At 42.7% G+C, this 18,172-nt stretch overlaps 1 protein-coding gene across 2 annotated transcripts in view; it reads right to left on the reverse strand.

Moving 5' to 3' along the window:
• The window catches only part of cep350 (centrosomal protein 350), a 37,748-nt gene that overhangs the window by 7,873 nt on the left and 11,703 nt on the right, over positions 1-18,172 (reverse strand). The window contains exons 10-33 of one of the 2 annotated variants that reach the window (XM_037769177.1): positions 16,919-17,646; positions 16,660-16,778; positions 14,507-15,537; positions 14,112-14,253; positions 13,001-13,170; positions 12,640-12,826; positions 10,819-11,003; positions 10,544-10,707; positions 10,005-10,115; positions 9,713-9,853; positions 9,407-9,546; positions 9,182-9,289; positions 8,880-9,082; positions 8,446-8,660; positions 7,942-8,220; positions 7,703-7,852; positions 6,526-6,686; positions 4,252-4,374; positions 2,391-2,635; positions 2,091-2,290; positions 1,643-1,793; positions 951-1,111; positions 622-755; positions 52-113 (exon numbers count right to left, since the gene is read on the reverse strand). In XM_037769177.1, the coding sequence (XP_037625105.1) occupies positions 52-113; positions 622-755; positions 951-1,111; positions 1,643-1,793; positions 2,091-2,290; positions 2,391-2,635; positions 4,252-4,374; positions 6,526-6,686; positions 7,703-7,852; positions 7,942-8,220; positions 8,446-8,660; positions 8,880-9,082; positions 9,182-9,289; positions 9,407-9,546; positions 9,713-9,853; positions 10,005-10,115; positions 10,544-10,707; positions 10,819-11,003; positions 12,640-12,826; positions 13,001-13,170; positions 14,112-14,253; positions 14,507-15,537; positions 16,660-16,778; positions 16,919-17,646 (5,310 nt within the window). The remainder of the gene's footprint in view (positions 1-51; positions 114-621; positions 756-950; positions 1,112-1,642; positions 1,794-2,090; positions 2,291-2,390; positions 2,636-4,251; positions 4,375-6,525; positions 6,687-7,702; positions 7,853-7,941; positions 8,221-8,445; positions 8,661-8,879; positions 9,083-9,181; positions 9,290-9,406; positions 9,547-9,712; positions 9,854-10,004; positions 10,116-10,543; positions 10,708-10,818; positions 11,004-12,639; positions 12,827-13,000; positions 13,171-14,111; positions 14,254-14,506; positions 15,538-16,659; positions 16,779-16,918; positions 17,647-18,172) is intronic. The other variant, XM_037769178.1, reaches the window with a different exon arrangement.

An 18,172-nucleotide genomic window follows, 5' to 3' on the forward strand; every position in this document is an offset into this window, starting at 1 on the left:
CATTTTCTAAAAAGTAATGTATATATTAGTTATGACAAGTATATCACTCACTGTGATCTAATGAAGCATCAATTTGTGTCCTTTCGGAGTCAGAGATGTTGCTGGTTTCAGACCTGAGAAAGGAGGATTTGCTTTTAATTGAACAACAATCTTTTCTAACTAATATTATAGTATAGGATATGTTGTCATTAGGGCTGTCAAAATTCACTAAATAACGCGTTAATGCAAATTCGTTTTAATGCCACAAATTTCTTTAGCGCATTAACGCAACTTGCGATTTTTAAGATTGAAGCGGGCAACCATGTCATACTAGCTTGTTGCAAGCTTGAGTTTGCCATGTTATGATTTGAGCATATTTGTTATGCTAAATGCAGTACCCGTGAGGGTTTCTAGACAATATTTATCAATGTTTTGTGTTGTTAATTGATTTGCAATAATAAATATATACATACAGCTGCATAACGCAAGCATATTTGGCCATGTTTATAAGAGTATTAAATACTTGACAAATCTCCCTTTAAGGTACATTTTGAACGGATACAAGAACTTTCGATTAATCGCGATTAACTATTTGAATCGATTGACAGCCCTAGTTGTCATGTTTACAGTTGTTTTTGGTACCTGTGAGCAGGTGGTTTAATACTGGACTGCTCTGCGATTGAGGTGGAATCTTTGATCTGGGACTTTGTATCAGGTGTTGAGTCTGGCTTCTTGTTCAATTCCGCCTTAGTTTTCTCAATGAAGTTGTTATAGTTCTGAAAGGAAAACAGGAGAATAACAGTTAAGATATGAAGAAATCTGCTTATAGAGTACATGGATAAACACACATACGCACACATTAATAAAAACATAATCATCTTTTTGTGTTTGGTTGAATGTTCAAACTACATTTGAATATTCAGACAACCATCTAGAAGCCCACACACACACACACATTTATACACATTTACCTCCAGCTGCTTCAGTAGGCTGGCCTCTTGTGCCTTCAGGCGCTCCTTGTTCCTCTTCTTCTGCTCTTTCTTCAGCTGGTAGGCCATAAACTTTCGCTTTCTGAGTTCTTCCTTCAGGGCATTGATACGGCTCTCTATGTCACTCTGGTCTGAAATGGGTTCTGAAGGCACATTTTGATGATAAATCAGTTAGAATGTGAAACCGGTGCCAGATCTCTGATTAGCAGGGGGTAATCCAACTTTGTGCCCACTCGAACTCAAACCCAATTCTTTGGAGATTAGTGTACATTTTCTTTAATAAGAATGTGTTTGATTCATTTCGTGCATGTTGCTTTGGCTTGAACACAATGAAGACATGGTATTACAAAGATTAAAGGTTTAAACTGGCCTGAAAAGGAGTAAAACACATTCAGCTACGATGCTGGGCCAGCAGAACTGTCTTTGCTTGTGCAGTAACTAAGTCCAAAGCAAAGTGTTCCCTCCTCCTATCACACAGCTAAGCAGGTTAGGTATCAGGGAAGTGCTTGCATAATGTATTCCTGGCAGCATCACATTATGCCGGACTACACAGCGCCAGCAATATAGCTGCATTACATCCTCTCTCTCTTCTTCGCCCCCTTCTATCTTCTCTGAGAACTACCAGGGACTATTGTACATTCAGTGTATGTGTGTTTAGTTATCGGGTAACTCACCAGTCTGCGTGGGCATGGGGGATTCAGCTGGCTGGGTGCGGGCCTGGTTGGCGGTCCGGGAGGAGGAGCGCAGTTGCATCTTGGTTTTGCTGCTGCCATCTGAAGGAGAGGCAGCAGGGCTGTGGCTGCCTTTGAGTGGAGACTGGGGAGACTAAACAGGAGGAGGAGGAGCGGAAGTGAAAGGAACATTACTTCGGGATGTAATATCTGAGTCAGATGGTCTAATAGAGGCATGCCTGGATTAATATTTTACAAAGACAATGAACTAACACATACGTAGTCACCCCCTTGAATGTCCCTCACACAATATAAAGCTTTGCATATTTTCAACACTACAAATAACCCCAACAACATCTAACAGACACTCAAAATTAACTCAGCTACCATCAAAGAGATGGGACAAAACACTGAAATACAACAAAGGAAAGAAAACCACACGTCTGCGTACTTGTCTGCTAGCTGACTGGGAAGCTGAACTGAAGTCCTGGCTGTAATTCGCAGGGCTGCTCTGCACGGAGGCCAAAGGTGTTTCAGGGATCAACGCAGGTTGAACTGAAGATGAGCTTCCTTGTTGCTGGGACCCCGGTCCCTCTGTGTGTATACTGGACTCAGGTGTCGCAGAGGAACAGTCGCCCTCACTCACATACTCTGAAAACATGTAAAACAGATAAACGTGAAATTTGTCCAGATTCATTTTGACTTGATTTTGACTTGATTTTAAACCTGGCAAAACCAGCTGTTGCTTCACCTTTCTCACTGTCAGTTCTGGGCTCTGAGCTTTGATGGTGACTGGGGCTGGGGCTAATGTCGGAGATCTCCTTTTCCTGACTCCCTGCCGTGTCCCGAGGTGTTCGTCTGTCCCATACAGCCAGGGCCTCCTTTTCCATCCTACGGACCTCTGCCTCCTCCTGGTCCAGACGCTGTTTCCACTGCAGCAGCTCCTCGGCATGGTGACGCCTCTGCATCAGCTGCTGCTCCCGCTTTGTCAGGAACCTGGGGAAGAGGATGGTAAGAAAGAAGGGAAAAAAGAAGGGGGAGATGAGGAAGGAGTGGAGGATGATGGTGAGGAGATGGAAAAATGAGGGAAGAGACGGGAACAAGATGGGCAGTGAGGGGTAAGGCAGTGAAGATGGAGAGAAGAGACAAAGATATTTAACATAAGCAATGTTAAACATGACATCGCAGAACCAAGCAGACCCAAATCACCTGTACATTAAGTTATCACTGCAAACTCACCTCAAACCTCAATACATACACACCCAATACATGCTTTACTTATTTCTTTCCCTGGAAGAATCATCATCCAAATAAAGAAGTGTACAAGCACCCATCAAATAAACGAGCATAAAGTGATGACATGTCACTCGGGAGAAAAGGAGAGCGGGAAAATAACAGTGAAGATGTCAGATTCATGCATCAGACTGAAACCCAGGGGTTGAACGCTGATCGGGTGCAGTCACAAACACACCTCGAACATATATAGCAGTTACACGAAATAGAAAAAAATCCAAGCATAGGCAGTCACATCTGTATGAATATCTGTCTTTAGTAGACCAATGAAGATAATGAGGAAACAGTCTTTTTGTCTTGCAAAGCCAACAGAATTTGTAATTCTAAAATCCAAGTCTCTTATACATACATATCTCTACAGATGCCTATCCGAATAAAGGTATAGCTGTTGTATAATGTGGTCCCCCACAGCTATGGGTGCCATTACAGTGCAGTATTATTTAGCCTTGATCTAATTTAGAGGCCTTTCTCTTGACCTAATGTATACTGATGACAGGCCAGATACTGAAGAACCAGACTGGGGGATTCTCTTAGTGCCTTCCCAAACTCTATTACAGCCAATGGCCATCTGTACTTATTATCCAATCCTATGCAACAGTTACCTAATAAAGAGGGCTAGTTAAGATTTACTGGGCTCATTAAAGAAATAGACCACTTGATCTCTGGTCTGCAAAAGTCCTTTACTCCCACGTCTTAGTGTGGTTTAATCTCTAAACGTTTTGCATCAACGACTGGGCTGGACGGAGCTGACCAGCCAGCGGACACAGGACATTGAAGTGAGATGCACTGCAACGTTCATTCCAAGAGGCAAGAAAGAAAAAGGGGAAGAGTCACAAATTTAAACACCACAGAAATCAGTGAAATCCCAGTAGTCTGAGATTCCCATCCAACAAGGAAGGCTCCTATTGAAATAAACATAACCTTCACAAAACAAAATGTTACTCATCTCTAATATTCTCCATTTAACCATTTGGGGGTTTTTGCTCCACAACCAGAATGCTTTAATGCACACAGTAATGGCAAAACTGGCATAAAAATGACATTATATTTAAAGTGAAGTTATGAAAAGGTTAGTTTATTTCAGCGAGGCAGCCTTCCTTGGGCACTTTTCAAGTTTTCACTCAAACTCTTCCCCCCACAAACTCCTTCCTGGAAACAAACCAACACATCCCATCAGTCATCATTCACCGTCCCACCCCTACAAGGTCCCAGTGCCAGTGGACGAACACAAGCATGTTCCATGGGGTAGGGTGGGGGTGAGGCAGGGCAGGGCTAAGTGGGAGGTGCCAGAGTAAGAGATAGAGAGCACTGTACAGTACCTGACCAACTGGTTGTAGATAAAGAGCTGGAATTTAGGGTGGAGATTTGGAAGACAGACACTGAGGGAGGCCCAGTGGTGGGCCGTGAACACAGAGAGGAAGTAGTGGACAGGAGAGCAGTGTCTACAACACACAAGCACGCAACAGACAAAGAGTCAAAAGAGTCACACAAACATGGGTATGGAAACACATAATGTAAGAGGAGGGAAAAACATTAAAGACACAAGAGACGTAGAGGGGAAAGACACATAGAAAGAAAGGGAGAGAGAAGAGTGATATGAGCAAATGTGATTTTATTGCACCCACGGTGTCAGTCTGTCAGGTTTCTGTTAGTATATGGCTGCTTTAAATGTTTTGGGAGAACATGTTTAGCCAGCATTGAGCGTGGGGGGTTAGTTGGGGGTATGATCAGAGCCTGCTTATGGAGGGGGTTAAATGTTATGTTAAAGAGTTATCAGTAACCCTGATTCTTAAACAAATTACAGTTTGAGGTAACATTTACAGCCTTAGATGAAGTGATAACAACTCTGTTAGTGTGTTATGTCAAGATGAATATATAGCGGTAACAGAGAATGACAGAAGGAAGGGAAGAAACAATTGATAGCTTATCAAAAATGGCAAACGAGCAAGCCAGTAAATGCGTGATAAGACAAATATCTAAAAAATGTTTATGTTTTTGTTAGATCACCGTAATCATTTTATTTTGCAGTGATTTTGAACTTCAAATGTATCAAAAATAACGCGATAATGCGTTAACGCTAAATCGTTTTAACGCCACTAATTGCTTTAACGCATTCAATCTTTCGTTGGATGTAGCGGGCTCAGTTTTAAAGCTCGAGTGAAGATACTGGCAATAACCATGTTATATTAGCTTGTCGAGAAGGAGGTTAAATAACGCTCCAAACTTACGCTAACTTGTGGCGAGGAAAAACTGTCATGGCAATTTTCAAAGGGGTCCCTTGACCTCTGACCTCAAGATATGTGAATGAAAATGGGTTCTATGGGTACCCACGAGTCTCCCCTTTACAGACATGCCCACTTTATGATAATCACATCCAGTTTTGGGCAAGTCATAGTCAAGTCAGCACACTGACACACTGACAGCGGTTGTTGCCTGATGGGCTTGATAAGAGTATCAAATACTTGACAAATCTCCCTTTATGGTAAATTTTGAACAGATAAAAAATGTGTGATTAATTTGCAATTAATCACGATTAATCATGGATTATCATGCGATTAAATATTTCAATCGATTGACAGCCCTAGTTGCTAGTATAAATTTAAACAAATCTAGATCTAAAAAATGTTGAAGTGCTACCGTGGAAAGCCTGTGATTTATAGCCAAGTTATAAATCCTAAACCACAGAACAATTAACCCACTTGTTGGAGCTACCCGGTCATGAGAGGCTCTGCTATCACCTGACCAAAGTTGCTGGCCAAGTCTGGAGAACGTACAGTACAGGAACTCAAAGCACATGTACTTGTGTGTCCACTTTACAGGGAGGGGTGTAATAAAAAGTACAAACAATGTTTGACTCATCTAGAAAATAATTAGGCCTCTGCAATTGAAAGGTGCAGTATTAAGATTACATAGTATTACAAATATTTGAGACTGTTTAATATTGTTTGATGTACTTTCTTTAAAACATTTTTTAAAACTGCAACAGATAACTTTAAGCACAGATTCTCCTTCCATGTACTGTTACAGGTTGTACACATCTGAAGTTAATGGGGTTATTTTAGCAGCGAATGTGGATTCTTATCTAGTTTAGAGGGAGATCAACATGGAGCATGCTTATCTTCACATCCACACATTCACACATCCACAGCATTTTAGACAGCAAAGAGACGATGGCATGCACTGATTAGTTTTCATTAGTTTAGTTGTTAAAGTTGGTAAAGATCCTTTGTATAGAATTAGATCTGTGACTTGTCGTGGTATAATGAAAACAAAAAATGTCACACCACTGTGCAGTGGTGTTATGCAAGAAAGTAGTAATAACAGATCAAAGTCTGTATCAACATATACTATGTGTTCAGGGGCCAGGGGGGCCAAACCAAACCCCCCCCCCCCCCCAAAAAAAGTATTCCTTCTGTTTTTAGAAACAGCACAAAAGAAGGAAATGTCAAGGGGAAAGCCAGCAGGACACACCCGGAGTAAGCACTGTTAAAAACACTGATAAGGGAGCATGACGTCTGATTATTCACTTGTCAAATTGCCAGTAAGCAGAGGGAGCCCAGTTAATATATGAAAAATGAAATGAAAGTCTTTACTTCTCATCCATGTGTGAGCGCATCTTCTTGAGCTTCTGCATGATGCTGCTGGTCTCACTGCCAGAGATGGAGAGCGAGGGAGACGGGCTGCGGATGTCTTCAGCATGTCTAGTGTTGGGAGAGGCTGCCTCGGACACAGGGGTTTCTGACACAGGAGTCTCCTGGGGGATGGATGAATGGACATGCAGGCAGGCCAAGTATTAGTGAAGCCAATTTAAAAAAAAAAAAAGCTTAAGAGGAACATGGCAGCATGGTCTACAGTTATAAGTATGCTTTCTTTCTTGATTCCATTAAAGATTCAACTTCTGTACAACAAACAATGCTGAAATTAGGGCTGGCAATTAATGATCAAAATATTTAATCGTGATTAATCGCAAATTCATCAGACATTTTTTAGCTGTTCAAAATGTACCTTAAAGGGAGATTTGTCAAGTATTTAATACTCTTATCACCATGGGATTGGGCAAATATGCTGCTTTATGCAAATGTATGTATGTATGTATTTATTATTGGAAATCAATTAACAACACAGAACAATTACAAATATTGTCCAGAAACCCTCACAGGTACTGCATTTAGCATAAAAAATATGCTCACATCATAACATGGCAAACTCAAGCCCAACAGGCAACAACAGCTGTCAGTGTGTCAGTGTGCTGACTTGACTATGACTTGCCCCAAACTGCATGTGATTATCATAAAGTGGGCATGTCTGTAAAGGGGAGACTCGTGGGTACCCATAGAACCCATTTTCATTCATATATCTTGAAGTCAGAGGTCAAGGGACCCTTTGGAAATTTAACAGTTTTTCCTCGCCAAAAGTTTGGAGCGTTATTTAGCCTCCTTTGTGACAAGCCAATGGATTCTTTAGGTTTTCTAGTTTCATATGATACCATATATATGTATCTTCACTTTAGCTTTAAATCTGAGCCCACTATAACATCCAAAAGATCAAATAGCGCCGGGCCTGACAGCGGCCGGACAGATTTTTAAGAGGTTAAATAAAAATTGCATGTTGCGTTAATGCATTATAGAAATTAGTTGCTTTAAAACGATTTTGCGTTAACGCGTTATTATGGCGTTAACTTTGACAGCCCAAAATGAAATGAAACCCCTTCAATTGATCTGTTCCTCCGTATAGGCCCTGAAGGTGATTAGTGACTGTTGCACTACTCACAGGTGGCGCTTCACCCCCAGCACACTTGAGACGCTCCTTCAGTCTGAGTGTAGAGTTTCTCATCCGCTCAATCTCCTCCTGCTGCTTCAACAACAGCTGTCTTTCCTTCCTGGCTGCTTTGTTGGCCTCCTGAAGTCGCTTGATCTCAGCCTGGGAACAGGAAAGTTGGTTAAGATTAGTTAAGATCACAGTATACCCCAAAAGCTCAATCAATGTCATTAATTTCTGCCTCCACGTACCTGTTCCTGCTGTAGTTTCATCAGAAGGCCCCTCTGCTTCTTCCTGATGGGCGGCATTTTGTCATCCTCTCCTTTGTCCCTCAGCCTCTTTTTCTGGTGCTCCAGCCAGGCCAGCTCAGTTCTGGTCTTCTCTTTGACTGCTTTCTGACGAAGATGCAGCAGAGAGCTCTGGTGCTGCAGTCTCACATCCTCGTCCTTCATGTACTGACGCACCATGTCCATGGTGAACTGGGAGAAGCTGTCCTGTCCGCCAGAAAAGGCCATGTTTGAATCCTGAGACTGAGGGAGAACAAAGGTGAAAAGTTTGAGTTTAGATTGGAGTGACAGAAGTAATTATGTATGAGTGGCCAATAAAACAACAACACATGCTTAACGGGGGACATCCAGGCAAAAAAATAAATAAATAGTCCTACGTTTTACGTCAGTAGTCCCACCCACCTTCCATTGTCAACCACTGACTCTTAAGGATATGCAAATGTTTGTAAGATTGCACTACCCTCTCACCTTTAAGATATTGTGTGCCCCTGAAACCAATGGCATGTTGTGACTGGCTCCATCATCCTCTGACTCCTCGTGGTGACGTGACTTCTTCTCCATAGTTCCACGGCGGTGAGCCTCAGACGGCAGCAGAGAGCGGAAGGAGCGCTCTTCTATCTCATCCTCTGTCATGGACTCATCAAACTTCATGGAGTACTCTGTTGCCACTGACGTACTGTCTCCTGGAGGGCCAAAAAATAAGATAAGCTCAGTGTCAGTGTAATTTTTCTGTGCCTTGTGTACACACAGTTTAATTATGGCAATAAGGTTTTCACATTTTCTCTTACAGTGGTAGTGACATTTATGTAACAGAAGCCCCTGACAGGTGAATGAATTAAAAAACTGGTGTGTGTGTGTGTACGTTAACTTCTAAACTTAGAGCCATGCTTGTCATCCGATACCTTTCTCATCCACTACAGAGGCGATGCTGTCACTGCAGAGGGAGTCGTTTGCTGCTGTAAGAGCTTCCTCCTCTATGGAGCTGCTGCCTGCTTTCCTCTCCGCCCCCTTCCTCAATCTCCCCTCTACTGCTTGTTTTTTCGTCCGTTCTCTGTGGTCTGACGAGGCATGCGACGGGCTATGGTGGCTGCTAGAGTCTGCACCACTGAGGAGAGAGGCAAAGGACAGATTTAGTGTCAATTTAGATTTCTCTTACCCAAATCTAATGGAGAAACTAGTGCTACACGAGAGGTCAGAGTAATACCTGACGTTGGGTCTTCTGAAAGACAGAGAGTCAGAGTGACTGAGGCTGTTCAGCGAAGACAACGGCTCCTCTGTCCTGGTCCTTCTGCTTGACACCTCACTAGGGAAGCTGTAAGAGAGCATGCAGAAGAGACTTTAGAACAGATAATACATTTAAAATAAAAGACAATATGCAGTGTAAATGATTAAAAACTCAGTTCTTTCACAAAAGGTGTTTTTAGTTTACCTGTCAGAGTCATTTTTGTCCTGTCGCTGCTTTGAATAGGAGCTCTGCTGTTCTTCCCGCTCGTCCAACATGGAGGAATCAGAAACATCAGGGGGGACGACCAAAGCTCCTGCTACCTGCGACCGCGCCAATTCTGTCATCTGACAGACAGGAACGCCATATACAAATCAAATGTTTGCATCTTACACCGGATATTAGACTTCCCTCTCTGCATGTTTTGTCATTTCTTTACTGAAACTCAACAATCAATCAGCTTTTGTTGCTAAATGAAGACACGGGCTGTTTTCCAGGCAGGGATTTACTAACCTCTTTGATGTGTCGGGCGGTGTCGACCGTGTACCGCGCTGCCTCAGCCTGTTGACTCATCATCTTTGTAGTTGCCTCCTGGAGGCCCTCCAAGGCCTCTTTTTGATTTGCCGCCAAGTTTTCCTGCATTTGTATGTGAGCCTGGACAAAAACAAGCATGGACATAAAAATACAAGCACACATACCTTGAGAACAATTCATAAGGTGAGGGAGCAAAGCTGTCATTTACAAATGCACATATATAATGTTGCTGTGTGTGTGTGCGCCGGCACATGTGTGTGTATTGTTGTACCCTGGCCACTCTCTGCCGGTTTTCCTCCAGCTGCAGCTGTGTCTCCAGGGCTTCCCTCTCAGCCTTGATCTTCAGCTCGTAGAGGTCACGCGCATGACTCTGCTGCCTGGCCTGCAGGGTCAAAGGTCAGAGAGCAGGTCAATACAGTGCATCAATACAGAAATTAGTGAGGTAACAACCTCTTTTAGTATTTATCATGTAAATCTTATGCAGCAACAATTAATTTAAGTCCCTGATAAATAAGATTATTGGGCATTACTTAATTATGTGTAATTCCCATTTGTATTGTACATTATATCAAGTGCAGATGGTGTAACGTATACATAAGGGCACAGCTTAGATCATTATTATTATTATATACAAAATGTCAAATCATCACTGTGTCAGCAAAAAAGAGAATTATGGAATACGGGTGTAATTTAGTTTTAATTGTTTAACATTAATACAACTTCTGATATGCTAACACTTTAGCAACGGCCAAATATACAGCAGAGCTTCTTTGCAGTCCTTATCTACACAGCAACAAACCCCTTCTTTACCTTGAGCATCTGGGCCAATGACACGCTCTCCTGCTGAGCCATGGACACACCCATCACCCTCTCCACGTCGCCCAGCTGTCGGACCGACTCCTCGATGGACTCCAGGTACTGGAGCTCTGCTGCCATACGCTGCTGCAAAGCAGCAGGTGAATACTGTAGTTCACCTGGGAGAAAGGAAGGACGGATAGGGTGAGAGAGAGATTAATAAAGATTCTAATAAAGTTCTGCTTCACATAACGTCTGCTGTTTATTATATTAATAGGAGCTTTATTCACCTGTGGTCTCTGCTCTACCACTGCGAGCTGTGGTGCCTGTGTTTGGGTTATTTGCCCCCAGAGAGCCACCTCTCACAGGCTCACTGGGAGAGTCTGCTCCTGGAGGAGAACCAGGGTACGGAGAGCCAGATGGAGAAGTCTGTTTGGGCCTGGCTGCTGGTGACTTCTTGCTGTCAAGGCCCACACTACAAATACAATTAGAAAAAGAAAAAAAGAAAGAAAAAAAGCTTAGGTAAATATTGTGAAACCAGACAACATCTCCTCTAAAGTGGATATGTTTGTAGCATTCAGGTTTGATGGGTATCAGATGAAAATGTCACATTTTTCAAGATATTTTTAAAACCATATAGATTCAGTACAATTGTTTTTTTGTTTTCTAGAATTAATTCTAAAATAGTGTTTTAAATCATACACAAGAAAAACTGATGTTACAAGCTTTGCAGAGTGGGTCAACCAAATGATAAAGAAAGAGAGGGCCCCTCTAGAACTGACTGAGGCAGCATACCCGTGCTTTTAGAGGCCCAGACTATGAATGGCTATATTGTGCTGCTCAGAGATGATCAGAGGCCAAGGAAGATGTCTCAAGAGATCAGGATACACTCTTCTTCCCCTTTAAGGATAGCAGACTGTGGCACATTTTTTTCTCCAAGGATAACAACTGATTAATATATCATAATACAACAATATTGCCATGAACTCAATACTAAAACAGTTAGCTGTCATAACAGAAACAGCTTTGAATACAATCTGCCAAAAACCTACAGAACTCATTGAGACCCATAGTGATACATGTGCAGTTACTTAAGAAATAAAACACAGTAATGAACACTAAGTCACCACCAAAGTTAAACAACAACCTGCTTTGTAAATGGTGCTAAGACGGACACAATCCTGCCTGAATGCCTGAATGCCTCCACAGAGTGGCAGGAATCTGCCACTTTGGTTTTAGAGTACCATTAGAGAGCTCAAATGTCAGTACTGGGCACTGAGATTAAAAGAAAAAAAACTCTCCTTTCCTTTGGCAGCAGGCCCAAGCTGTGGTGAAGCTGGCTGACCCGACCAACCACCCTGCAGGCCCCCAAAACAAAATAACCACTGTTTTCTGTCTCGGGTTGAACTGCAGCCTCCTCCTGTTGCTGGGCACTAAATGGCTGCTTTAACCCTCAGGCCTTCAACAGAACAGTGAGACACAAGACTGTTTAGACTGGCAGCCTCAACTAGGGCTCTCCAAGCATAGTTTAGTGATTAGTCATGCCCAGATAAATTAACCTCTGGGTGATAACAGTATATACCAAGTGGAGGTTTTTGAGTGCTTGGAGCAGCAACAGCTGAGATGACCCAGCTGTTGTTTAAATTACATTTTAGTTTAGCTTGGAAACATAGCCTGGCTTCACGGGCTAATTTAAATATTAATTTGTATCCAGTGAAAACAAAAGCTCCAGGAATTAAAGAAATACAATCATGCTGTGACCTAAAGAAACATCTATAACCTACTATATCCAGGACAGCATAAAAATTCTCCAATGTAAGCCAATAGCACCACCTATCTTCCCACAAAGCAGTGTTGCACGGAAGGCTACAGAAAACCAGGAAGGAAGGAAATACAGGAGAAAACGGGGGTAATTCAAACTCTGATACCACTGTCACTTCAGTTTGATATCTTAGAGATGCTTCAACTGAAAAACGCTAACATTGAAACCTTGCCGGTATAAAATGATAATTTAAAAAAGAAACCTTTCAGGTGGAAAGTTTTACAGCACTCGACTAAACCAAAAGTTTAAAACAAAACCAGCTTTAATGTAGTCTGACGAAGATCGTTACCTTTGTTGAGAAAGCCCTGAAGTTTTCCCTATAGTGTCATTAGATTGGACACTTTTGGCCTGGCTGTGGGCAGAGCTTCTGTCTGAGCCCCTCTTCCTGGAGTCAGAGGATAATGCATCTGAGGGAGGTGAGCAGGAGCTCCTCTGCTCTTCCACCAGAGTGGCATCGCTCTGGTCTGATGCTGTGCCTGCAGAGGAATGGAGTAGTTATACTGTGCAGCAGAGGGATTTGTTAACTGCAAAAACACAGCATTCAACCATATAGAGACAATTTTCTTTATTTCCTTTTTAATATTTTTTTCTCTATTTTTAATGAAAATTCAGTCATGCCATGGAAATTATGTAAAAATATTCATTCTCACCTCTTTTTCTGGCAGAGTTCTTGGAGAAGGGCGAAGAGACAGATGTTGAACCAGAGGAAAGATGCGGTGAGTGAATAGATGAGTGAAAGGATGACTGGTGGGAATTGATGCCTCCTGTAGTTTTGTCATAAGGAGACCTCCTTATCAGCTCCTCAAAATGACTGTTCACGCTGACAGAGAAGATAGAAAGATGTATGAACAATCACTTTTAAATAAAATTCAGGATCTGTGACACAACATAAAAACATTATGTCTAGTCAACATGGGATAAACAGTAGAGTTAATCTGCCTAAGAGTGTTTGTACCGGTTACTCCTCATTAGGGCTGCACTATTACTCAAATATTAACCAGAATGAACTAACAGCCAGCCACCAGGGGGCAATCAGGATGTTTTTGGCTTCACTTTTGGAGAGCTGTCATGCCCTGTGATAAACTTTCCTGAATGTTGCGGCTGTAGTCCAGAGTAGAAGAGTAATATGACCTACTCAGTATTAATCATTTTGCCCGTCTGCTCTCTGTTGTATTATAAAGTGCACTGAATTCAAGGTGAAGAAGAACATTAATTTAAGTCATAATTTGATGCAAAGATTTGATAATTAGCAGAAATCTAAGTGAAAGTAGTGATCTGTTGATTTAATTTTGGGTAAAAAGTTTTGGTACAATCTTATTTTGCTTCTAGGAAATGTTCTGTGAATAAGGACCGATCTTATCTTGACGCAAAGATTTGTACTTTAGCAGGAATGTAGCACAACAAGGAAGTGAAAGCCTCTGTTTACTGCAAATCTTCCAACTGTGGGACTACTAAAAAAATCATCTTATATGTGAAAGTGCAATGAAATCATTCCCTAAATAGTCCTTAAAAATCAATGAATAATCATGATAAATAATCGTGATCTCAATATTGATCAAAATAATCGGGATTATCATTTTGTCCATAATCGTGCAGCCCGACTCTTCATTCTAAGAAACCTGCAAAGAAAAATGTATCAACTCCAGAATGCAGAGGGGGAATGCTGTCTGAAAGGGCCGTCTGAGCTTTCTATTTGTGTGACAAGAATGCCATCCAGTGGTCACTTTAAAAACTAACGTCCACTCTTTTTCTCTCTCTTACCTGCGTGAATTGGAGGCTCTCTTTAACTGGCCACTGGCTCCGCTGCTATGTGATGACACAAAGTCATCTTCATAGACGGCTGCGTCTACGGGGCTATTTCCAGAGAGCAGAGGATGGGCAGACGGAGAGTTCCTCTCACTCGCTACAGGACAAGGTGGAGATAAAACAGACACAGGAGAAATATTCATGATCTTGCTTTTGACGGTCAGTATGTTGCACGTGTTGTTAGTATAAACACTACAGTTTCACTATGACAAACATTCTATTTAGCTCTTAAGGTTACATATTTATTAGAAGTTTACCCATAGATACTTCTCACAATTTCTCATCAGACAAGACACACATTTATGTCTCATCACCTACACGTAATATGGAAAACTTAGATGTGAACTAACCTGTAACATGGCCATGAAGATTCTTAGTGAAAATGTTGATTACACTTAGAGGGCTTCCTTTGTTCAGCTCCTCCCAGGCTGCTTTGCTGCCGTCATGCTGTGCAAAGGGTGAGCTGAGGGCCGAGCACCTCGCTGCCTCCCTCTGGAACTCTGACAACCGCTGGTAATCCCATCTTTGACCCGCGCAGTAGTCCACTGCCTCCAGGCGATCTGCCAGTCTAGGCACACGATTGCTGGAGCGGTGAGGAGGGCTCGCCTCGTCCTCAGAAAAACTGCCTTCACTCAGAAGAGGACCCTCGCTGAGGGAACCGGCGCTTGAGTCGTGGAGATCTGTCCGATTCTTATCCTTGTCCTCCATCAATCCACACCCTCTCCTTTGTTCCGTTTTATGTAGTCTCTCTATGTGATCCAATCCATTGACTAGCCTGCTCCTTTCATATGTATAACTGTTAAGAACAGGCCCTGTTACATCAGCAGAAGCTGTTTGTGGATTGATCAAACTGGTGTGTGTGCCTCTCTTTTCCTTCAGTCCCCTGAGGGCGTGCAGGTTGCCTGCTCCTGGAAGATCTGTGCCGTTGTATGAACTATGACCTGTGCAAGTCAAAATCCTCTGGATCCTCAACGCTACGTCATCATTTCCTGTGGCAGCCGTTTCTGCCCAGCATCCATCATCAAGATTAACTTGAGAGGGCCTAATAGCATCCACGTCCATTGAAGTTTCAGTACCGTAGTTGATCCCCTCCCCAGCCAGCTTCCGCGCTTCACTCTCTATACGGTTGGAGAGGGACGCGGCTGTAGCCTTGATGGCCTCGATGCGGGACATCTTGGACCGCGACCTGTTCGAAGGAGCTGTGGCTGGCCGCTCAGTGTGCATGACTTCACCAGCTGCCACCGCGGTCTCAAGCCTGAGAAGCTGAGAGAGGAGATGGTCTCCAAAAGGGTGACTGCTGCTGGGGCCAGTCGTAGGTCCAACGGCTGGGCTCAGACGATCCGGCTGAAGCAGAGAGGCAACTCCAATATCCAAATCATTCCTGCAATAGGGAGAGACAACAAAGAATGGAGCAAGGTTATAATAGTTGTGAATTTTAAATTTTATTATTTTTTAGTTTTGACTTTTCAATATAATTTTAGTTTTCAGAGTGTATTTGCTAGTTTTAGTTTAGTTTCAGTTTTTCAGAAAGGTTTAGTTTTTATATATTTAGTTTTACAGTGGTTTTAGATTATTTTTGTTGGGGCCAGCTATAAATCCACATAAGCATGCAGCTGTAGACATACAAAATATGTGGTTGGAGAACTGTGTAGGAATGTCCATAATGTTTAATCTTTGTGCTACTTTAGTGTCCGATGTGAAGCAATTGTGTTACAGTGCCATCTAATGGAATGTCAAGTCCGTTCAATTTCTGTGGTTCAATGTCACAAGAGATTTCCATTTTAGTTTATATAATAAGTCAAGAATGTTGGCAGGAGGGAGAAAAAGAGGTGCAAACAGCTTGCTTTAAAACAGTGATCAAATTAAACATATGTAAGTGTATTCATCATGCTTGCTACTGAAGAAACAAAAGAACTTTAATTGTGTACACCCAGGATGTCCACAGACAAGATATTTACAGCCATTCTGGGTATTCAGGGTACTGTAAACACAATTCTTACTTGACATCTGTGTGTATTGCAGTAAAATATTTGTGCAGCTATAGTTTTAATGAAGTGAATAAGCCTGATACATAACTGCTAATGGTACCTGAGCATAATGAACAGGATAGTGCATACACTGTAACTGGATGGAAGACTATAAATGAGAATGACTATAATCACTGAATACACACAGAGAAAGACGACTATTATATCTGTTTCACAAGTAAAGTCATTAGCCACCCTCATCTTTATTTCCAGTCAATTATCTGAGATGTTCTTTCATGCATCTAAAATAGGAGTAGTGGGAAAAAAAAGCCACATAAAGGCACCATGTGGGAACAAAAAGTTTCTCTGTTTGGTACAGTCAGATGATTCCCTAGAATTTATCACCCAAACATTATGTCCAGAAGATACCAGAATATGTGTACTGTTATTGTACTGAGTTGTTTGTTGCTTATCTGGGTCAATAAATTGGCAGTGTTTGTTATTCTGGAGAGTGATGGAGGTGAGCATGTGTATACCTGGATAATGGAGGACGTTGCCGATCATTCAAAGACCTGTCACTGCTCGAGGGGCTCTGCGGTGTCTCCAGTCTTTTGTTCTCTTTGTCCGACTCTCCTGAGGGCTGGTACATCGGTCTCTGTGGTAGAACATGTTAACACATGTCAAAAAGTCTTTTCTTACATATTACATTAATTAATTTCACTTAGTTACTCAATCTACATAATATAACTTTCAAATATAAAGAGGGTGCCCATGTTTCATGTGTATGTGCAATACCATTTGACTAAAAGGAGCAGCAGGTTGCGTCTGTGTGGCCTCCTCGCCCAGCTGGGCCTCCTCCAGCAGCAGCTTGGTGTACGTCTCCTGTAGTCGCTTTTGTACTGGGGCCACAGGCACCTCGCTGGGAAGGACCACTGTTTTAGCCGCTTCTTTTTGCTTCCTGTAGAGCTCCTGCAGTCTCTGGTTTCTCCTCTCGGCCTCCTCCCTCAGTGCCCTCTTCTCTTCCGCTTGACGCCTCTTCCTCTCCTCTTGTTGCCTGGAAATGTACTGGCGAACAGTGTCTGCATCGTAGTGTCGCTTTTTGTGCCCAGACTCAGCGGTTTCTGGTTGGTGTGCGGTGGGGCTAGCGCTGCGGCAGCCTCTCGAGGAGCTGCCCGTTGCCACACTAGTTCCCCAAACAGAGACTGGAGCCCTTGTTCGCGACCCTGATCCCCCTCTCCCTCTCCTCCCACTGCTCCCACCCCGGGACCTTTGCCGGGCCCTCTCCTCCATCTCAACTGCTTTGCACTCCAGCTGAAGGTCATCGAGTATCCCCTGGATGTCTGCTGACAACAGGTCCGTGCTAACACCCGCTGGGGCCTTGTCCCGATCTGCAGATGAGGGGGTAGGCGTGGTTGTGGAGTGGCTTTTGGATTGAAATCCACAACGACGCCTTTCTGTGCTGTTAGTGCGAGGCCGTGGGTTTGATTCGGAGCGTGGGTCTGAACTGGAACGGTGACGGGAAGCTGATGGACATTTACAGAAACGCAAAACGTTATAGTCGGTAATTGTTAATGAACTTACTAACACAAGCACACACAATAGTTTCCATGCTAAACTAAGAATTTTAAGAGGAGGCTAGGTTGATGAAACATTGAAAATTTCAAATTTGCTTTCCCTATTCATACTTAATCAGAGGTATGACTGTGTGACCGATCTTTAAACCCTTTTTTTTTTTTTACTAGTAGTAGGCTGCAAAATCCTTTAAACTGTTTTCTTGTGTTAAACATCTTTAATAAACAGGTTAGTCACAGCTCACAAAACACTGGATGCTCCAACAAGTGACTGCAGCAGATTTGAAAAAACTCCAAAGCTAAAGCACTAGACCCAGACAGGATACGCATACTAAATGAGGCTTGGGGGGCAGGCTTGCCATGGCAACTCTAATCTGGGACAAATTGGAAATTCCCATCTAGATTTTACAGTGTCTAATCCTGACAGTGTTTTTTTTTTTGCTGCAGTGAGCCTCTCCCTGCCCCACTCCGCCATCCC

The sequence above is a fragment of the Sebastes umbrosus genome, chromosome 5 (assembly GCF_015220745.1).
Source record: "Sebastes umbrosus isolate fSebUmb1 chromosome 5, fSebUmb1.pri, whole genome shotgun sequence".
In the NCBI taxonomy this organism is placed as follows: Eukaryota; Metazoa; Chordata; class Actinopteri; order Perciformes; family Sebastidae; genus Sebastes; species Sebastes umbrosus.